The sequence below is a fragment of the Ipomoea nil genome, unplaced genomic scaffold, assembly GCF_001879475.1.
Source record: "Ipomoea nil cultivar Tokyo-kokei standard unplaced genomic scaffold, Asagao_1.1 scaffold2779, whole genome shotgun sequence".
Classification (NCBI taxonomy): Eukaryota; Viridiplantae; Streptophyta; class Magnoliopsida; order Solanales; family Convolvulaceae; genus Ipomoea; species Ipomoea nil.
In genome coordinates, this window is record NW_017619207.1 from 1,842,300 (window position 1) to 1,866,401 (window position 24,102).

General features: G+C 36.1%; 2 protein-coding genes across 2 annotated transcripts; one reads left to right on the forward strand and one right to left on the reverse strand.

Moving 5' to 3' along the window:
• Positions 1-4,220: 4,220 nt before the first annotated feature.
• LOC109157283 lies at positions 4,221-5,006 on the reverse strand. Its single transcript, XM_019305183.1, has one exon. It carries the CDS (start codon positions 5,004-5,006, stop codon positions 4,221-4,223), a length of 786 nt encoding a protein of 261 aa, XP_019160728.1.
• A 12,500-nt stretch (positions 5,007-17,506) lies between these two features.
• Positions 17,507-21,762, forward strand: LOC109157284. Its single transcript, XM_019305184.1, has 6 exons — positions 17,507-17,688; positions 17,775-18,700; positions 18,795-19,815; positions 19,929-20,011; positions 20,100-20,802; positions 20,886-21,762. Exons 1-6 carry the CDS (start codon positions 17,507-17,509, stop codon positions 21,760-21,762), a joined length of 3,792 nt encoding a protein of 1,263 aa, XP_019160729.1.
• The last annotated feature ends 2,340 nt before the right edge of the window (positions 21,763-24,102 follow it).

Sequence of the window (24,102 nt, forward strand, 5' to 3'; positions counted from 1 at the left end):
ACATTGAGCCCACGAACCCATACATATTCTCTAGGTATTTATTTCGAAGGAAAAATAACGAAAGGTCATCAGACCTTATATATACAGCACATATACAGCACAAAGTTATTTAACAGAAAAAAGCTACACCGGCCTCTCTCATTCTTCTTCCCTACAACAAGATGTTTATCCTTGCTAGCCAAATATCTCCAATGAACACCAGGCAGGCTCTTAGACTACGGGTGGTGAGAGCATATCAGATTCCTGAGAGAAGTGATCCATCGAAGATTAGATCAATAAATCGTTTTTCATGATGAAGAGGTAAGTGCTATTTAAAAATATATTCAAATAGATCAATATTATGCAGTGCAGTTTAGGGTTTAGTACACAGGTTTTTATTTTTACAGTTCCTATTTTTGTTATCTATACATATTGATGAGATATATTTAGACAGTTCCTATTTATGTTATTTACACATACACAGGGTTCCTTCCTGCATGCTCATGTACCCAAAGAATATGTGGAAAAGTACCTAAGCTATTTTATTGAAGGTTCAGTACACGCTATAAAGAATTTTTGTGTGATCACCAATTTTTACTCATACAAAACCAGCCCACAGAAGTACATGATAAAATTTAACTATCAGACTATGGTAAAGGATTTAAAGAATGCAAAAATTCCTATGAAAATGTATCGTCTGAAGTCGTTTAGAGAGATCAAGTCTAATGAAGGCCTTGATGAGAAACACCTCTTTGGTAATCAATTGCTCTCTTTCAATCTAATTTTCTAATTAATTGATATTGTTACTATTATTTTATACTCTAATGCACTATTTTGTAGATGTGATTGGTCGAGTTATTGAAATTCACTGCCCACAGGAGAAATTAATTAATGGGAAGAACTCCAGGCTGATTGACTTCACCATTGAAGACACTGAGTATTTTTTTTTATTCGGTTCTTTTCTATTTCTATTATATTTTTAAGTTTTCTGTTCTTCTAATCTCTTATCTAACATTTTGTAGTGGAATACAATTGATGTGTACTTTGTGGGATGAACACGTAAGCAAGATCGAGGCATTCTACAATTCTACTTCACAAGAGCCATTATTGGTGTTGATCCAATTTTGTAGGGCTAGGGTGTGTTTAAAAAGTAAGTAGATTAAAAATGTTAGTTTGTGCCTAACTTATATTACCAATTCAATATTTACCAATAATGGTTTGTCTAATGTGTACTACCATCATGTCTAAAGGTGGGGATGTTAAGATTTGTAGCTCTTATGATGTAACACAACTGCTGTTCAATCAGGAATCTCCACCATTTGAGGAGTTCAGAAAAAAGTTAGTCAATGCTTATTCTTGCACTACCTATGTCAATTGTTCCCTAATTCTTAGTGTATTTTTAATTTCATAGTATCAGCCATGAACAGACTCCAATGCACAGTATTATTTCGCAATCAAGTTTTAAGGAATGTAGCTCCTATTCAGTTTCCCTATCTGGTGATATGGAAATCCGTACTATCAGTGAAATCTACAGAGACAAGGAGGTAATATACAGTTAAAACCTATTAGATATTACCTTAGGAGATATACTGTGATCTCTACAGCAATAATCTTGTGAGATATCAATGCCAACTGCTTGATTTGTAATCTGCAGTTAATAATATGCATGAGATTTGAAACAAATATAATATTTTACACATTAAAAGGTAATAGACTAATACTGTGAAGTCTACCATTGGATGCTTACCTGATTGAGTAGATAATCTTCTGAGATATCAATGCCAACTGCTTGATTTGTCATTTGCAGTTAATAATATGCATGAGATTTGAAACAAATATAATATTTTACACATTAAAAGGTAATAGACTAATACTGTGAAGTCTATCATTGGATGCTTACCTGATTGAGTAAATAAATAGTCTTTAAATATGTATAATTGTTGAACTCTAAAAGTGAAGTGTGTATATATATTGAGATAGAGAATACTGTCTGAGTTGAGTACAGGAAACCTATGCTTATATACAAGCCAAAGGGAAACTCCTAACCACTTATTTCAAATTTCAAATGGGTAGTTAGGAGAACTCTTCTAACAACCTACTAACACTCCCCCTCAAGTTGGAGCATAGATATCAAACATGCCCAACTTGTTACATATAAATGAAACCCGATTCTTACACAACCCTTTCGTGAATATGTCAGCCAGTTGATCACCGCTCCGAACGTGTGTAAGTGATATTAGTCCTTGCCCCACTTTTTCCCGTATAAAATGGCAGTCAACTTCAATATGCTTCGTTCGCTTGTGAAAGACCGGATTATTTGCGATGTGTATGGAAGCACAGTTATCACACCACAAATCTATCGGTAACTTCACTTCAACACCCACTTCTTTTAGAATGTTACGCACCCAGACTATTTCTCTTGCCACATGAGCCATAGCCCGGTATTTCGATTCAGCACTTGAGCGCGACACGACATTCTGCTTCTTACTCTTCCACGAGACCAAGTTGCCTCCTACAAACACACAATAACCTGTCATAGACTTCCTGTCACCTGGTGAACCAGCCCAGTCTGCATCGGAGAACGCCTCAACACGCATATACCCGTGGTTAGCATAAAGAATCCCTTTTCCAAGAGCACCTTTCAAATATTTCACAATCCGAACCGCCGCTTTCCAGTGAGTCTGGGTCGGTGCACTCATGAATTGACTAACCACACTCACTGGAAATGCAATATCTGAACGGGTAATTGTGAGATAATTAAGTTTTCCCACTAACCTCCTGTACCTCTCCGGATCTTCAAACGGCTCCCCTTCTCCTGCCAACAACTTCACACCTTGATCCATGGACGTATCACACGGTTTTGACCCAAGCAGCCCCGTGTCCCCGAGCAAGTCCAACACATATTTCCTCTGTGAGAGGAATATGCCCTTCTTAGAGCATGCAACTTCAATTCCCAGAAAGTACTTCAACACCCCATGATCTTTAGTATGAAACTCAGACCCGAGAAAGGACTTGAGTGCCTCAATCCCACTTGCATCACTGCCTGTAATCACAATATCATCTACATATACTATCAACAAAACACACCCATAGTTAGTATGTTTGTAAAAGACAGTATGATCATATGCACTTCTCTGCATTCCAAACTCAACAACCGCATTGCTAAACCGCCCAAACCACGCACGCGGAGACTGCTTCAGCCCATATAAAGACCTCTTCAGCCCATTCTGACTCATATAACTCGAGGAGGAACGAGAAAAATACTCAGTCCCATTATCACTCCGTAAAACCTGTATCATTTTATTGAACTGAGTTTTGACCATCGCACAAAAATTACAAAATATCCCAAACAATTCATCTCTAGATATCATGAGATATAGCCAAGTGTGTCTAGAGAAATCATCTACAAAGGTTACAAAATATTTAAACCCAGATTTCGATACTACTCGACATGGACCCCATATATCTGAGTGAACCAATTGAAATAAAAACTCGACTCTATTATTGACTCTAGGGGGGTATGGTACCCGACAATGCTTAGCAAGCTCGCATGACTCACATTGCAAGCTAGACAAAGATTCTAACCCCGGACACAACTTCTTTAAGACAGACAAAGGCGGGTGACCATACCGGGAATGCAACTGCAACGGAGACATATTTCCCAACAAACCAACCGGAACACATTCAGGATCTTTGGACAGCCGTTCTAACACGTACAGCCCACCGACCTCCTTCCCTTTACCAATAATCGTCTTCGTCAACAGATCCTGAAACAGACAATATCCAGGGAAGAACATGACACAACAATTTAGGTTCCGGGTAATTTGACTAATTGACAATAAATTGAATGGGAACTTTGGGAGATATAACGCAGACGTGAGAGGTAACGACGAACTAACATTCACACTTCCATTACCTAAAACAGAGGTGGACGAACCATCTGCTAAGGTAACAGTAGGACCATATTTAAAAGAACAATATTCAGAAAACATACTTAGATTACCTGACATATGGTCACTGGCTCCAGAATCAATGACCCACTGTCGAGACGAGGAGGAAACACAAGCAATAGGATTACCTGTTTGAACAAAGGTGGCTGACGGAGACGGCAATGACCCTGGACTAGCGGAAGACAGCTTTAACTGATTAAACAAAGCCAACTCTTCTTCAGTTATCATAACCGTCTCTTCTGGTCTAGAGGCAGAATTAGCAAATCTCCTATGGTCGGAGAGCTGTGGGCATTAGTTACGCAAATGACCGGGATCACCACAATTATAGCAAGCCCTTTGCCCTCGACCTCCTCCGCGCCCTCTACCTCGTCCTCGGGACCGACCTCCTCGACTATTGGCACTATCAGTCCCACTATCTCCCTGTGAGAAAAAGACTTGTTTCTCCAACGTACTATCAGTACCAAGGTTCACTGACGCATTTTGAACCATAGAAAAAACTTGGTCGAGCGAGTCTAATTCCTTATTTCCCAATAATTGTGATTTCAAAACATCATACTCCTTATCCAACCCAGAAATCCAACTAAAAATATGCAACTGATCACGTTGTTTTTTCATTTTATCCACTTCATCAGTAATCGGCATAGCAGCACACAATGCCTCACTCATATTCTTGAAGTCATAATAGTAATCCCTGATGTCCCGCCCTTTTTGAGACGGTCGATGAACATCCTGGGATAACTGATATAACTTCCTCAAATTATTTGCCCCGCTAAACCACTTATTCACTAAATCCCACACTTCTTTCGCACTCTTACAATGCTGTAAAGATAGGATTATCTTCCTATTAATACAATTTATTATACGTGAAAACAGGGCGTCATCATCTTTCTTCCACACTTGGGCTTTGGTAGGGTCCGCCGGACATGTTTCAGTTAAATGTCCAGTTTTACCCATACCCTTCAAGTTCACTTCAACTAAGAACTTCCATTCCCCAAAATTGGACCCATCAGGTGCCAACACCAAATCAACCAATTTAGATTGTGTTGACACCACTGTAATAGTCCTATTTTCTGCCATAATAAACACACAAAAAACCAACCTGGAAATGCAGCTTCACTTCTATGCAGATGACAAACCCAACCCAGCTTCACTTCTCACGCAGCAAAGCAGATCTGGAAAACAGCCCACTCAAAATCCCCTCAACACCGGACGGAGATATTAATATAGGAGCGTCGGGCGCACGGAGACGAACCCAGCGCGTCGGCGGCGACCAGAGGCGAGGTCGGAGAACAGCGCACGCGCCGACGCGTGAACCTTCCGATGACTGCTCCGTTCCTCCCGGCGGCGGCGCCTCCTCGTTCCGACCAAAGCCCACCACCCACATCTATGGCTCTGATACCATGTTGAACTCTAAAAGTGAAGTGTGTATATATATTGAGATAGAGAATACCGTCTGAGTTGAGTACAGGAAACCTATGCTTATATACAAGCCAAATGGAAACTCCTAACCACTTATTTCAAATTTCAAATGAGTAGTTAGGAGAACTCTTCTAACAACCTACTAACAATAATTGTCCATTATTATATGTTTGTGCAGGCCATGCTCTGTAGGCATCTCAAACCTACACAATGAGAGGCAATATAGAACTTAGCAGGCCTATGTAACTCATTAAAAGTTAATACAGTAACAAATTAGAGAGACTGTTAGTGGGTGCTTATCTCAGTGAGTAAATAACATTGTAGTCACTAACTGTGAGATTTGTGTGAGTATCATTATGCAACCCATAATCTGTTTTTGACCCAAACCTGCACAAACAACTCAATCTTTGTTAGTTATATAATCATAGGATAGAATGTGCCACCTATTACAATCCAAGAGAATAATAATTTTAATGATTACCATTGGATCATTACCTATTTGAGTAAATATATATGTTTTCACTCTATATAGTTGACCATTGTTATATGTTTGTGCCACCCATGCTCTGTATTCATCTCAAATATGCACAGTGAGTGCCAACTTCACCACTTCTTTAATATGCATTTAATATTTGGCATAACATTGTAGTCACTAACTGTGAGATTTGTGTGAGTATGATTATGCAACCCATAATATGTTTTTGACCCAAACCTGCACAAACAACTCAATCTTTGTTAGTTATATAATCATAGGATAGAATGTGCCACCTATTACAATCCAAGAAAATAATAATTTGAATGATTACCATGATTACCATTAGATCATTACCTATTTGAGTAAATATATATGTTTTCACTCTATATAGTTGACCATTGTTATATGTTTGTGCCACCCATGCTCTGTATTCATCTCAAATATGCACAGTGAGTGCCAACTTCACCACTTTTTTAATCTGCATTTAATATTTGGCATTAGATACAAATATAATAGCACAGAACATAGGAGTCTCTATATAAATCATTCAAAGTTATTAGTCTAACAAATTAGAGAATCTATTAGGGTGTGCTTATCTCAGTGAGTAAATAGCATGAACACATCCTAGGGACAGTTTTGTGGTTATTATTATGCAACCCATACTCTGTGTTTGACCCAAACCTGCACACACAACTTAATCTTTGTTAGTTATATAATCATAGTATGTGTTCTTTTCTGTTAGCAAAAATAGATCAACTGATACATAGTATGCATCTCAGACCTTCACAATGAACATAATATTTTGTAAATTTATACTCACACAAGTATGGATTGGGGCTCATAATGTACCTTGCTAATTGTCTATGTGTGTGTGCAGTTTGGAGATTTTTGGGTGGCAGCAAGGATTGTGTTCATTGATGACCCTGAGTGGTACTATGCTTCGTGTAGAACAAAGGGTTGCAACAAAAAGCTGAAACTGAAAGGAAAGTGGCTGTGGTGTAGTACATGTGACAGGAATTGGGGTGATGGAACCTTGAGGTACAAGGTTAAAGTTAGGGTGGTGGACTTGGATGGGAATGCTCCTTTCCTTCTCTGGGACAGGGAGTGCCTTGATCTACTTGGTATTAGCGCAGATGATTTGAAGGATACCCATACTAAGGTACTAAATGGTATTTAATTCTTAACTATTATATTAACTTAGGAATAGTACCTAAGGTAATAAAGTATATATAATTGTTAACTAATATACCAATTGTATAAATTTCCTATGTACACAAAGTTTAAAAAATAAATGAATTACGTGCAGGGCCGAAAGGGGCTACCTAAGGAGCTTGAGACTCTGATTGGATTGAATATGCTATTTCGAATTGCTGTTCGCAAAGAACAGTTCCAAAACTATCTTAATGCTTTCCCTGTTATGAGGATCATCACTGATGAAAAGATTGTAGAAAAGCATGCACCAGAGCTAATTCAAGTTAGGGACAGGGATCTCAGTTCAAAGTTGGAGTTGGAGCTTATAGATGAGGATCTATGGGATCTAGAGGTATAATTGGGGATACCGAGTATCATATTATACCAATTACTTTATAAATGCAGATTATTTAGTACTTATAGTTTCAACTTTTGATTTTGTAGGAAAATGACCAAGCAAATGAAGCTGAAAGTCCTCTACAAGTTGTTGCACAGAGGCTGAATGCAGAGAACAGCATTGAGAATGGAACAGTAAAGAGATCCCTATTGATGAATTTTCCAGCACACAAAGTTCTAAAAAAAGCAAGGAAGCTGTGGTCAAAATTGAGAAATAAGCAGATGTGTAATGAGTTAAATGACTGGGATGTGCTCTATTGGACTTTTTTTTTTTTGTTATGAATGCTTTTATGAGGACAAACTTGCGGTGTTCCTAAAACAGATTGACATAACATTTTGGATACTCATGGTGGATTTAATTGGTTTCAGTTGGTTTTTAAATCATGTTATTAGTAAGGAAAATGTGATATCCCTTCTGCAGAATGGATTTTGTTTTTTTTTTTTTTTTTTTTTATAGGTACTAAAGAAGACAGTGATGCCACATAAAGGGGAAGAAGATGAACATCACATGATGGAAAAAGACCATGCAAATAGTATATGTTAGCATACAGATATAGTTTCAATTGTAATTTGTTAAGGTAAAACATTAGATGGAAGATTAATGTAAGTTTTTTTTTTTTTTTTTTTTTGAAAACAAGATTAATGTAAGCTAAATCTTAGTGATTACATATAATTTTACCTGTTCTATTCCTAAAAATGTAAACATTGTAAATATTTTGGATATTTTTTTTATCTAATCCTAAAAGCACTTATCCATCACTTCTATTAAGATTACATCCTATCAATAACTCTACACTGATTACTAAACTATAAATACAAAGATTACAAAACTTAATTATTTAGTAAAAGAGATATCTCACCCTGTCTATTGGTTACTGTCAATCACTTCTCCAGTTTGGTAATCACTAACAGCAAAGCATGTTGGCATCCAATTTTGAGCACCCTAAATAATGTAAACAGGATATTAACATTGTACTTAATATAAGGTAGCAAAAGTATTATGAAACTAACTTATACATTATAAGTGCTTGCAGAATAGAAAATGTTGTTATATATCAAGTTTCAAATGTAAATAATCAGGTATCTTCAGAGTTTACAATGTATTAGGGTTCAAACAGAACGTCTTAACATCTTTGTTACTACTAAAAACTGTTTTAAGTTTGATCAAGCAAGACACACTTCATTCTACTTTAGAATGGAGTCAAAAACACAATTGTGAGTAAAACTGTAATATAACTTAATCATAGAGGTATTTCAATAAGTGTAACATAACAAAAAAAAAAAAAAAATCAAAGCACATGTTGAGCTGCTTAATATTTTCAGTAAACTTGAATTTCTAAACATGAGAAGACTACTACTCTATTAAGTAAAAAGACAATGCGAATTCAGGTGAGTTCAGCAATCATAGGATAATGCAGATCAAAATGCGAACCTGAAATATTATATATAGTACATGAGTAGCGAACACACGTGTAACGAAGTATAGTGATAGCTAATTATGGAATTAAAACTTATCTTTGATAATGCAAGTACAACTGAAATTCACAATGTGCATAATTAGATGTCATTAGGACCACAGACATGTTGACAACAATTTACAATATAAGCTCTCTTCAAAATCCTTTGAACCATCATAGATTGTGTAGCAGCTTGCCTGCAGTTTAGTCAACAATTATTAAATTAAGATACGACTGGCAGGCAAATGATGCTTATAATAAGCACGGGATTAGAAAGTACATGATTAGGGACTTAGTGCTGATTAGGCACTTACGATGTGTTGACACCAACTTTGTACTTAAGAAGCCTCCTCAAATGCTTTAAGAACTATACAGATTGTCATACAGATTCCACAAGCTAATTATCTAGATCAAGGGAGTATAAAAACAATATATTTTAGAAACAATGAAATAATATTATTCTGGGTAACTAACAATGTATATCAAAGTAGATTCTACACTATTTAGCGACTTAAAACTTATCTTTGAGCCTTGCTAAGCAACTGTAAGTACCAAACTGGATAACATTGGTACTTACTTAGTTAAAACATGTCACAACATGTTCACAACCACAACTCTTTTCATATTCAGGCTACCTGTAAAACAGCATAGTAGCTTAATCAGGAACCTTATTATATTTCAGACTAATTTGATAAATCAATGTAATTATGAGAAGGAAATAGTAATAATATGCAACTAGCACGTATATTGATATCACTATGCATTAAGTAGCACAACTAAAACTTTTAGTATTCCAACTTGAATTATAATCACCATTTTCCAATGTTGTCTACCAATCTTGGATGGGAATGCTCTACTACTATATAATCAACACAGAGATATTCTTATTCTCTCTGAAGCACCACCTAAACAAAATTGGAATTTAGCCAATTCATCTCCCGACGAACACATGAAGAAAATTACATCTTCAACCACAATTGGTTCGAAGTAGAAGCAGAACAGCAACAACCAAGGTAATACTATATACTGTTAAAGTAATTATACTATTCTGTGTTAGAGTATAGACCTAAAGACTATCTCAAACCATATAAACTATGTGTATGTGTTCTTGGCCCAAAAAATTTCAGTATATAGTAAGATGAGTTCTAAAAATTAGTTCTATAAGCTGCCATTTTAGATAGATATATATACACCATACTTAGATCTGAAAACGTAGAAGAGATAGGGTTAGAAATCCTTACCCAACTTGGTATAAATCCTAGAAATCGTGTAGGAGAACACCCATTTCTGCCTTGGTCCACCGTTGAGCATCACACACATTTATTACCACCAAGCTTCGATCTCTGTCTACCCATGACCTCCGGCAAAGTATAATGTTCATCTTTAGAGGACGATAGACCCGTTGATAACTCCGATTCGGGGTTTTGACTATGGAGTTAACACTCAGATTGGGAGTATTGTGGAGACGTATGCGTCAGTTGATACTTCACAGAAACATCATCTTCATCGCGAATCCATAGTATAGAGGGTTCGAGACTGACAAATCGAACCCTAACCGGAGTAATCAACTCCATTTGTAGTGAGAGAACCCACATTGGGATGAGTGAAATGAGCTCAGAATCGAGCCTTCTAGGTGTGTAGGAAAGGGAAGGACAGCTGTGAACATCACCGTCTCAGGCCAGCTGTGAACATCACCGCAATAATAATAATAATAATAATAATAATAATTATTATTATTATTATTATTATTATTATTATTATTGATATTAAACTACATGTATTATTATTTAGTCATAAAATTGTTTAATTGTGCATCGCATAAATATTATTATTATTTAGTCATAATAATATCACCGCATCGCAGTGCGCATAAATATTATTATTATTATTCATTTTATTGTTTAATTGTTTATGTATTACAACTTCATGTACTAAATTGTTTATTATAATTGTTGGTAATTAATATTAATTTTAATTATTATTATTTTTTTTATTCTTATAGTAATATTAGTATTGTTACGTTATTATTTGATAATAATACTAATCATTATTATTTCTATCATTACACTTTTAAATGTTATTATTAATATTTAGGCAATTATGAAAGTAATATTATTAACGTTCTACTAAAAAATGAGATTAAGCTATGTGTAAAGATTTTTAATGTTACTATGATTATGATATGATTATATTATATTATGATACGATATAATAATATTATGACTAAATATTAAAGTATTAGTATTACTTTAACATTATAATTGTGATTATACAATATAATAACGTCATTATTGACATCCTATTATTGAATAATTAAAGTAGATCTCGGTATGAGTAACAAAAATGGGTACACCAAAAAATACATGTGTAGTGATAACATTGTTTTTTTTTTCTACAGAGAATGAAGATATCACTGTCAATGGTGAAGCGTACATGCCGTCCTTTGAATCTACCAAGAATACAAAAATGGGTACACCGCTAATTGGTGTTTTCCAAAGTTCGCTAAGTACGCCTTTAAGTATTCTTACAAATGGTAAGTGTTTTTTTTGGAACAATTCACTCCCTTAATGAATTGTTGTTAATATTAGTTGTCACTGCAATTGACAGGTGACACTGCGGTTCGAATGACAATACGGACTACCCCAATGCAAGATTTTAGTAGCAGAATGCCATTAAGCAACATATCAAATAGTAATTAGCTCAACCAATATTATAATAATATTTTGAATAAATTCTCTAACAATCAAATGGGATAATTAATATTCTAACGTGTGTTTTGTACGCCTGTTCTATAATTAAAGAAAATTTCGCTCGAGCTACCGGGGACCGTGATAAATCACCGAGAACCAAGCGCCATAATCATTCGTTCGACTTAAATAGATCACCAGTCTCGCAAGGTAATAAATTTGAAATTGAGTAAATAATTTATACTCATCTGTGTTAACTGCTACTTGATAATAATCTTTGCTACCGTAATTCACAGCTTCTTCTCCGATACGAACGACAATACAGACTACCTCAACGCAAGATTTTAGTAGCAGAATGCCATTTAGCAACATATCAAATAGTAATAATCTCAACAAGTATATTGTAATAAGATTACTATAAATTTATTGTGTAGTCAAATGGAATACTTAATAGTCTAACAAGTCGTTCTACAATATCTTTTTAATTAAAGCAAATTGCGGTACAGTTAATGGGGACCGCGACAGACCAACTACATCCAACTGTCAGAATCGTTGCTTCGACTTAAATCGAACCCCAGATTCGCAACTATGTATAAATATATTACGAGGACGAGTTGCTTATTGCATAGTCAATATTAAATTATAATGTTTAAGTAAATATTTAATAATCATGTAATATATTTTATAATCGTTTGTGTAGGATTTGAAAGTAATTGTTGTATTACAAATGACAATAACCTGCAAATAGTCGTGGTAGAGCCGAAGACTGAACCCATCGAGCATTGTCGAAATTTGATATCAGATTTTCAGGAAGTTGTTGAACAATTACATGACAATATGCCCTCAAAAAATGGTGAGTTCATATTAAATGTTGTCGGACGAATACATACTATCTTTGGACGACAATGAACTATATTATTTTGTTAAATATGAACTAATATGTTAGATATATTAAATATAATATATTTAATATAATATATATTAAATATAATATAATATATCTATAATATATATATAATATATATTTGAGAAGAGAGAGAGGAATAAACAGATAATGTTTATTTGATGGGATGCTTTTGAAATGCTTTGCAAGTAAACATATTTATAGCAAGAGAAATGACTAGAATGCTAAAGTGTAGGGAATTAGTGCTCCATGAAGTGCTCCACGTTCTGCAACCACACGTCCACACACCTCACATATTTGCTTTCTAAATTCTAACAAACTAATTAGACATTGGTTTAATAATTATAATAATAATATTATTATAACATTGCCTCCTTTAAACCAAGTTGGACGTATTGGTCATTCCAATTTCCTTCTTCAATTTGAGAAATGTCTCTGTCTTTAGCGGCTTCGTAGAGATATCTGCAACTTGACATTCACTTGAACAATACTCAATGTTGATTTGCTTTTCAGCAACCAACTCTCTGATTTTGTGATACTTGATATCAATGTGTTTGCTACGACCATGAAAGACTGGATTTTTGGACAACGAAATTGCTGACTTGTTGTCACAAAAAATAGTCGTAAGTGCTTCCTGCTCGTGTTGTAAGAACTCCAAAATTCTCTTCAGCCAAACTGCTTGAGTAGCACAGTTTGCTGCTGCAATATATTCTGCTTCTGCGGTTGAAAGCGCTACAATCTGCTGCTTCTTTGAAGACCAAGAAAATATAGCTGAACCAAGATAGAAGGCATATCCTGATGTGCTTTTTCTGGTCTCAACATCTCCAGCCCAATCACTGTCTGTGTACCCAACAAGTTCCACAGTTTCATTAGTAGAGTAAAAAATTCCATCATTACTTGTACCTTTGACATATCTCAGAATTCGCTTTGCTGCAGCCCAATGTGATTCTTTTGGTTCCTCCATGAATCTGCTAAGAATTCCAACTCCAAAAGAAATATCTGGCCTTGTTGCCACCAGATACCTCAAACTCCCAATTAAGCTTTTATAAGATGTAACATTCACATTCTTACCACACTCATCTTTGGACACCTTTAACTTTTCAGCTACCAGAGTTGAAGCTGGTTTGGAGTTTTCCATTTTGAACTTTTTCAAAATATCAACAGCATACTTCTTTTGTGAAATAAAGATTCCACCATCCATCTGAATAACCTCAAGGCCAAGAAAGTAAGACATAAGGCCCATATCGGTCATTTCAAATCTCTTAATGAGTGCCTCCCTGAATTCTGAGATTAGCTTCGAGTTGTTTCCAGTAAAAACCAGATCATCAACATACAAACAGATTAGAACAATATCACCAGAATCCGTGCATTTGACATACAAAGTGTGTTCATGAAGACATCTCATAAAACCACTTTCAACAAAATATGAGTCAATGCAACCATACCACGCCCTAGGCGCTTGCTTTAAGCCATACAAGGCTTTTCTCAACCTGTACACTTTATTTTCCTCCCCTTTCTTCAGAAATCCTGCAGGTTGCTCAACATATATTTCTTCATCAAGAAAACCATTCAGAAAAGCAGACTTGACATCCATTTGATGCAATTTCCAATCATTTTGAGCAGCAAGAGAAATAACCATTCGAACTGTATCAAGTCTACTTACAGGAGCAAAAACCTCAAAATAATCAATACCTGGTTTCTGCTTGTAACCCTTTGCTACCAACCGTGCCTTAAAACGGTCAATTTCTCCATTTGATTTGTACTTCGTTCTGTAAACCCACTTTACTCCAATCGGCTTCTTTCCAGGAGGTAAATCTGTTAACTCCCAGGTACCATTCTTTTCAATGGCACGTATCTCCTCATCCATCGCCTTAAGCCAATGAGTTTCTGTAGCAGCCTCCTCAAAAGTTAAAGGATCACAATCTGCAAAGAGAGAAAATTGAACAATCTCTTCATCAGACAGGTCATTATCATGACCCAAAACATAATCCTGCAAGCGAGCTGGTAAGTGGCGCTCGCGCTGAGATCGTCGAACTGACGACTCTGGCTGTGAAGGAGACTGAACATTATCTGGAATCAGTTGCTCTTCAACAATATTTTCACCAGCAGGAATAACAACTGAACTTTCATCTTTAGCTAACCAATCCCAGACACCATATTCATCAAAAGTGACATCACGACTTATAACAACCTTTTTAGTTTCAGGATTGTAGAGTTTATAAGCCTTTGAAGCGTCACTATAACCAATGAATATGCACTTCTCACCTTTATCATCCAACTTCTTTCTCAACGGATCTGGCACATGTGCATATGCCAAACATCCAAAAACCTTGAGATATTTGATAGAGGGTTTTCTCCCACTCCAAGCTTCTTCGGGTGTCTTATCACGGACACTTTTAGTTGGACACCTATTCAACACATAGACAGCACAAGCAACAGCTTCTGCCCAAAAAGGCTTAGGCAGATCCTTAGATTTCGACATGCACCTCACCATATCCATGATTGACCTATTCTTCCTCTCAGCCACTCCGTTTTGTTGTGGAGTGTATCTAGCTGTCATTTGGTGCTGAATACCCTTTTCTTTCATAAAATCATCACAGGCAATATATTCTGTACCTCTATCAGTTCTCAAGATTTTAACTTCATAACCACTTTGCTTTTCAACAAAAGTCTTAAATTGTTTGAAAACATCACATGCTTCAGACTTTTGCTTCAGAAAGTAAACCCATGTTTTTCTACTGAAATCATCAATGAAAGTAATAAAGTACTTACAACCTCCATGTGAGGGAACCTCCAACGAACATAGGACTGAGTGAATAATCTCCAACTGTTTTGTAGCTCTCCTTGACTTGCCCACGGGAAATGGATCTCTATGCTTCTTCCCAATCACACAAATCTCACAGATACGATTAGGGACATTCACAACAGGTAAATCAGAAACAAGTTCCTTTCTTGCAAGATAGTTTAATCCAGAGAAATGAAAATGCCCAAACCACATATGCCATAACCAATTATCATCGCAAACTTCAGAATTAAAGCAAGCAAGGAGAGTATGCTTAATTTTCAAAGGAAATAGTCGATTTTGGGACATATTTACCTTTGCAATCAAAACTCCTTTAGCATCTGCAATGGTACAACACCCCTGAGCAATAACTATCTTATATCCTTTTTCTGACAATTGTCCCATACTCAACAAATTTTGGTGTAGTTCAGGAACATAGAACACATCGGATATAAAATTGCGAGTACCATCCTTCAACTGAATAGAGATTTTACCTTTTCCCAAAATTGGCACCTTTGACTTATTGCCAAATGTCACTTCAGACCGGACTGATTCATCCAATTCAGAAAACAATTCTTTCTTCCCACACATATGGTTACTACACCCAGTATCCAAGAACCATATGTTCTTATCTGCAGAAAAACTATTGCTGGCTAAAAGTAAAGTTTCAGAACTCTCACCAGACTTTTCAGCAGTGTTTTCAGCAATGTTTGCTTGATTTCCACGATTGTTGTCCTCATTATACCAACAATCTGCAATCTTGTGCCCATACTTGCCACAATTGTAGCAATGAAATGGAAATTTACCTTGTTTGGTATTACCTCCACCTCTTCCTTGGTTGGAGTTACCACGTCCTCCTCCTTGGTTGAAGTTACCACGACCTCTTCCACTAGAACCTCCTCTTCCTCTTCCACGACCTCTACCAGATCCTCCACCTCTTTGATTAGTGCCAGTCACATTAAGGGTGACTTGGCTCTTCAAAGCTTCTTCTGCTAGTGGTTCCGATTTTGACGCAATCCTGTCAATATGACTTTCTACCATACCTTTCAGCTCTGCAATTGATAAGAGCTCGGTTTTGTGTGACTCTGTTATTGAAGCCACCACATGGTCATACTTCATCGGCATAGTTCGAAGAACTTTTTCAACCACTGCACCATCTTCAATCGTATCTCCATATAGCCTCATCTTATTCACCATATCAATAAGATGAGTGAAATACGCATCTACTGTTTCTGTAGAGGTCATCTCACAATTATCGTACAACCTTCTCAACGACTGCAACTTAGACTTCTGTGCCCGATCAACTCCTTTGTGTTACACCTTTAAGATGTCCCAAGCTTGTTTTGCTGTTTGAGCACGAGCTAATTGCCCAAAAATGGAATAATGAACACCTTGGTGAATCTGACCCAAGGCCAATTTATCTCGCCATATAGCGCCTGCTTCAGCTCCTTCTTGTAGACCGGGATCAACAAAGCTCCAAAGATTTTGAGCTTGCAAATGTGTGGACATCATAATTTGCCAATAATTGTAATCGAGTTTCCCGTCCAATTTGGGACCCGACCATACAATATTGAAATTTGTAGCCATATTTCACTACGAACAATATCTCGGGATTGAAAGGTTGACTGGCTCTGATACCAAATGTTAGATATATTAAATATAATATATTTAATATAATATATATTAAATATAATATAATATATCTATAATATATATATATATATATATAATATATATTTGAGAAGAGAGAGAGGAATAAACAGATAATGTTTATTTGATGGGATGCTTTTGAAATGCTTTGCAAGTAAACATATTTATAGCAAGAGAAATGACTAGAATGCTAAAGTGTAGGGAATTAGTGCTCCATGAAGTGCTCCACGTTCTGCAACCACACGTCCACACACCTCACATATTTGCTTTCTAAATTCTAACAAACTAATTAGACATTGGTTTGATAATTATAATAATAATATTATTATAACATAATATAAATGTATTTTTTTTAGACTATTATTTTGATAGTGGTGATCCAGAGTATGTTTGCGAGCATTGTAATGCATTTTTTTGGTACAATGAACGGTCAAGCAATTCAAGGTCATGTGACAGGCCTAAATACTCCGCATGTTGTGTAAATGGTAAGATAAAGTTGCCATTCATGACAAAGCCTCCTCAAAGGTTGTATGATTTATTCTTTACATCAAGTGATAAAAACAAATGTTTTTTGAAGAATATAAGGTCCTATAACAACATGTTTTGCTTCACGTCAATGGGTGGAAAAATTGATAGAACTATTAACAACGGAACATCGCCGCCTATATTCCGTATAAATGGTCAAAATTTCCATCGCATTGGAAGTTTATTGCCTTCACTTGGCACTCAACCTAAATTTGCACAATTATACATTCACGATACAGAGAATGAGATAGAAAATCGCTTCAACTCTTTCAGGTATAATATTCTGTGTTAGTAAACTCTTGTGGGCCTCTCATTGGTTAATACTTAAAATCTTATATTATATATTCTTATTTTTTTAGGGCGGAAAACAATGGTTTTACATTGCATCTTGATGTAGTTCATGACATTAAGCAAGACCTAGATGAGCACAATGTTTTGGTTAAGTCATTCCGAATGGCCAAGTCATTTATGGAATCTAATCCTAAAAGTGAAATTAGAATGAGATTAATAGGGAAGAGGTCTAAAGATGCCAGAACGTATGCGCTACCAACTACTTCCGAGGTTGCTGCTCTCATTGTTGGAGATTTATACCCTTGCATGGGTGAACGTGATATTGTGGTCGAGTCTAAATCTGGAATGCTTAAACGAATAAGTGAATTAAACCCAGCGTATCTACCATTGCAATACCCAATTTTATTTCCATATGGAGAGGATGGTTTTAGGGAAGATATACATTTTGCAACACATGGTACTAAACAAAATTTTGCAAGAAAGAGTGTTTCACAAAGAGAGTACTTCGCGTTCCGTACTCACGAAAGATCAAATGAGATCTCAACTATAATGTACGCTAAAAGGTTATTCCAACAATTCTTGGTTGATGCGTATACTATGGTTGAATCTTCGAGGTTACTATATATTAGGTCAAATCAAAAAGCTTTGAGGTGTGAGGCGTACAATGGTCTCTCTGATGCGTTGACACGAGGTGAAGTTCAACCTAGCTCTCAAGGTAAAAGAATAATATTACCTTCAAGTTTCACGGGAGGAGCAAGATACATGATACAAAACTACCAAGACGCCATGGCAATTTGCAGATTTATAGGTTATCCAAATCTGTTTATTACTTTTACATGTAATCCTAAATGGCCGGAGATTCAACGCTTTTTGGAGAAAAGAAATTTGAAAGCTGAAGATCGACCGGACATTGTTTGCCGAGTTTTCAAGATGAAGCTAGACTGCTTAATAAAAGAAATAAAAAATGGGAAACTGTTTGGTGCGATAAGGACAGGTGCGCTCCGCATTTCCTTATAACTGCCGTTTTTCATAAAATAGTTAATAATATGAATCTTAGAACTCACATCATCTAATTGTTTTTGCAACAGTAATATACACAATTGAGTTTCAGAAACGGGGTCTTCCACATGCTCAAATATTACTGTTCCTACAAGGGACGAGCTGCTTTGCCAATCCTGCTTTTATGGACACGATCATTTCTGCCGAGATCCCAGACAAGCTGATGGTCATTGAGTATTACAAAGCTGTCGAAGAATTCATGATGCACGGCCCGTGTGGTGTTGCCAGGAGCAATTCACCGTGCATGGTAAATGGCAAGTGCTCGAAGCATTTTCCAAAAAGATATATTGATGCATCTCATTTTGACCAGGATGGTTACCCGTTGTATCGAAGAAGGGATGATAAGAGGACAATAAAAAAAAATGGAATAGAGTTGGACAATAGGTATGTTGTACCACATAATCGGTACTTGCTCTTGAAATACAAAGCCCACATTAATGTGGAGTGGTGTAACCAATCTAGGTCAATCAAGTACCTATTCAAGTATGTCAACAAGGGTAACGACCGTGTAACGGCTGAGTTTTACAAGACTACGATGGATGAAGCTGGTAATGAGATGGTGGATGAAATAAACATGTACTATGACTGCAGATACATCTCTGCATGCGAGGCAGCTTGGAGGTTGTTTAGTTTTGAAGTCCAGTACAGAACTCCACCGGTTGAGCGACTAAGCTTTCACTTGCCTGACTGCCAATCAGTTGTTTTCCAAGACGATGATACGATTGATCATGTCCTCAATAGAGAGACCGTTGGGCAAAGTATGTTTAATGCATGGTTTGTAGCCAACCAGAAGTTTAAAGAAGCGAGCTTATTAACTTACATTGAGATGCCTACCAAATTTGTGTGGAAAAAGGACATCCGTGAATGGCATCCAAGAAAAAAGGGTTTCTCAATTGGTCGAATATTCTATGTACCACCAGCTTCAGGAGAAATTTATTATTTAAGGTGTCTATTGAACATAGTCCGTGGTCCTAAAGGTTTCCAAGATATTAGGACAGTTAATGGTGTTGAGTACTTGACCTTTAGAGATGCATGTTATGCTCATGGATTGTTAGACCGGATAAAGAATACATTGATGCTATAAATGAAGCAAGCTGCTGGTCAACTGCACATTCATTAAGGAAGCTATTTGTTGTCTTACTAACATCCTCATCAATTATTAGGCCCGAAAATGTTTGGAATCAAGTGTGGCAACATTTGTCTGAAGATGCTCAACACTATCAAAGAAGAATATTAAAACAACCAGGTAATGTACATTTTTTTATGATACAATAATCTTTCATCAAATTTCTTAGGTTATATTTATAACTATCTGGCTGTTGGCATCGTAACAGATTTGGTCTTAACAGAGGAAGAGAAAAAGAACTTTGCATTGTTGGAATTGGAAAACCTTTTGGGGCAACAAAATAAGTCTTTAAAAGACTATCCTCCGATGCCAATACCAAGTACAGATAATTCAAGGTTGTTTCAGAATCGGTTGGTTTTTGAAGAGTTATGTTACAATCACGAGCAGTTGAAAGAATATGCTGAAGTGCTGTGTGCCAAACTAACTGAAGAACAGAGTCTCATCTATGATACGGTTATACAAGACATTGCAGACGGTAAAGGTGGCTTATTTTTTGTTTATGGTTATGGTGGAACAGGAAAGACTTTCTTGTGGAGAGCGTTGTCAGTTGCAATCCGATACAAAGGTCAGATCATTTTAAATGTGGCATCAAGTGGCATAGCTTCTTTGTTGTTACCAGGTGGCCGAACTGCTCACTCAAGATTTGCAATACCTATTGCAATAAACGAAGACTCGACCTGTAACATTAAGCAAGGTAGCGACATGGCTGAATTGTTGATAAAGACGAGTTTGATAATATGGGATGAAGCTCCCATGATGCACAAACATTGCTTTGAAGCCTTAGATCGAACTATGCGGGATTTGTTGCGTTTTGTAGACCCGTGTGGTGAAATGAAGACATTTGGTGGTAAAACAGTTGTTTTGGGTGGAGATTTCCGGCAAATTCTCCCAGTAGTTCCAAAAGGTACACGGCAAGATATTGTTTCTTCAGCCATAAATTCATCATATCTCTATGGGATAGTTGCAAAGTTTTAAGGTTGACTAAAAACCTCAGACTAAGTTCGGTACCCAACGGTGGAAACCGGCAGGGATTACAAGAATTTGCCGATTGGATTGCTAATGTCGGTGATGGAAAGCTGGGTGGGCGGAATGATGGTTTCGCAGAGGTTGTAATTCCAAAACACATGTTACTGTCATCCGGAGGGGAAGATATTAAAACAATTGTGCATAGTACATTTCCTATGTTTGCAAATGGAAACACCGACCCCGAGCATCTGCTAGGTCGTGCTATATTAGCTCCAACGCTCGATGTGGTCAACGCCGTCAATGACTATATGACTGAGTTGCATAATACCGAAAGCAGGTCATACTATAGTTCAGACGCAGTATGCAAAGCCGATGGCGACAACGGCATACTTGGAGATGTACACCCACCGGAATTTCTAAACAGCATTAGGGTTTCAGGTCTACCAAATCATACACTGACTTTGAAAATCGGTTCACCGGTAATGTTAATGAGAAATATTGACCATTCTCTTGGTTTGTGCAATGGAACTCGGTTGATAATTACAAAGCTAGCAGACCATGTTATTGAAGGCGAGATTCTGACCGGACCTAACAAAGGTACAAAAGTGTTGATCCCCCGAATGTCAATGTCAGCCTCTGATCCAAGATTGCCGTTCAAGTTTCAACGAAGGCAATTCCCATTAATGCTTTCATATGCAATGACCATAAACAAAAGTCAAGGACAAACGTTGACTCATGTTGGTTTAATACTAAAGAAATCGGTTTTTGTACACAGTCAGTTGTACGTAGCTGCATCTCGGGTTAACAATCCAGACGGTCTCAAAATATTGATAGTCAAAGACCCAAGTTCAACTACTACATCAACCACTAATGTTGTATATCATGAAGTTTTCAATAATTTGTAATTTTGTAAAGTTCTCTTTTCTTAGTACCATCACCTTGCAACTATTTGTAATATACCATTTTCATATTGTTTTTGTTGAATTCCCACACATATTTCATTTATATGTTATAAATTATAACAGCATTATTTCACACAATTTATAATATAACATACACACAATTAATAATTTTTAATTTACATACCATACAGCGCACGGGTCAAATACTAGTTACTTATTAAAACATAACTTATTTATTTACGTTTAAAGTTAGATATTATTCACATTATCAAAATTAAAAATTAAACTCTATACCAAGTTTTAGATTTTGATTGAAGTCAATAGTTTATTGTTTTGATATTTTTTGTTATGTTATATCGTAATACAAGTTTGGTCTGGATATTAAATATTGAAATTTCACATATATTAAAATTCAAAGTAAAAATTATATATTTATATACATGTTATTCAAATAAATATATCCAAATGAGCGTTCACACTCGCATTCTCAACTACAACCGTGACTTTGTAAGTAATAACAGCCTTCGACGAAATCTTCAAACAGTTGTTGCACTCATATTGTCCATCATCACGTCGAACCACTCTAGTATTACAACCATCGCTTTCGCAACTCACATGATACCAATTAAAAGAATTCTCAACACCGACGATCTTTGCACCGACCCAAAACTCACTAGTCTAACAATTACAAAATGAAGTTCAATTCAATTTAGACTCGTACTGTTGTACTAGCACTAAAATAACTGTTTTTTACACTTTAATATTTATTTAAACATCCAGAATTATGGAAGAATTCGGCCATTATGTATAAAAAAAAAATTCAACTTTGTACTTAAGTATAGAAAACTTACTTTTCTTTGTCGATAGATATCTTCCAGTATAACTGTCTGCATCAGAGCATTTCTTAAATCTTGCAATGCCCTCGCCTCACTTGAACTGCAGCCCACCCATTCAGCCCCTACTTAAGCATTATTACAAGCATATAAATATAAACAATGGATTCCAAAACATGTAAAAAAAATGCAAAAATAACAACACTTTATCGCCAATAACATTTATTTCGACATTAGAGTTGTGCATAAAGGATAACTGACTACTCAATGGAAACGTAAAAGTGGGAAAACTTTCGACCTTCGAATCTCTGACAATTGTTTTTCGACAGAACTCTAACATGTACTTGCGATTTGTTGACTTGTGCTTAAACAAATTCTGGTTCACCAAAAAGTTGAAAATGCAATAAACTCGACCTTCTTGAAATTTCTTTGCATACTTTTGAACATGCTCGGTCGGAATGCGTACATGCACAAAAGTACCGTGATTTTTGATTAAATACAAATTTGCCTCAATACAAACAACATGCAATAAGAATTTAAATAATACAAGTTCAATTTTACAAGTAACAAACCTCCTCGTCATGAAAAATACCGTCAAAAGAATCCATTGTGTTAACACTTGGTGAATCACGAGGCTGGTATACTTGCACAAATCTCAGGTCCATCATATTTGTGTGGTTCGTGGGAGAAATTTTGCGCGCAAAAATCTTGATTGACCCCATGACGATATGAAAGCTATACAATCTACTCTGAATCGTCTTCCGTTCGAATGTTTTCAACCTAAAATAGAAGAAGTTGAAAGCCACACATTAAGTGACCGTAATGAACCCTATATATAGGACTATACCGTCGCCTATATTTTTTTGACAATCGCCATACCGGTTAACAGTTGATAGAGACAGAAATCAAAACGTCAGGATTTTTTTCGATCTTTATGACGTATTTTTTTGCTATATTCAAATAATTTGTTGTTATTTTTTGGACAGTTCAAACGGAGAAATTATTGGTTTAATATACAATTAAAAAACGAAACAAAAGTCTAATAAGTGCTGCTAATAAGTTAAGTACTAAAACTATTAACAATTCTTGCAACTTTCCTATTCTTCTTCCGATTCCGTATACAATATGTCGCACTTGCCGTTAATATCTTCGACCCGTTCCACAGTGCCGCATTGTGAACTACATCAATTCATTATTCTCGAATATAATAATTTAACAGAATACTAACTACAAATACAATTGCAAAACTTAAAAATAATCTACAACTGCAAGAGTTGAACCACTGAACATGCCTTTTCTCTAACATGGAATTTAGCCTATGAATTTTTTCTTCATTTCGGTTTATCCTCTTCAATAGTCCTAGTATTATCATCTTTGCCCTTGCACACATCGGAGGATTTACCCATTCAAAATAACCACAACCATTCCTTCCCTAAAACAAAGCAAACACAAACAAATATTTTTTTAACAACAACCTTAAAACACATGAATTGAACTCTGCGTTCTTACT

Bases quoted from the DNA above. Each gene is read 5' to 3' on its own strand.
- LOC109157283 (XM_019305183.1), bottom strand. From the start codon at position 5,006: ATGGCAGAAAATAGGACTATTACAGTGGTGTCAACACAATCTAAATTG.
- LOC109157284 (XM_019305184.1), top strand. From the start codon at position 17,507: ATGGGTGGAAAAATTGATAGAACTATTAACAACGGAACATCGCCGCCT. The intron at 18,701-18,794 runs GTGCGCTCCGCA...TTTTTGCAACAG, and splicing joins GTTTGGTGCGATAAGGACAG to TAATATACACAATTGAGTTT. The intron at 19,816-19,928 runs GTTAGACCGGAT...ATCAATTATTAG, and splicing joins GCATGTTATGCTCATGGATT to GCCCGAAAATGTTTGGAATC.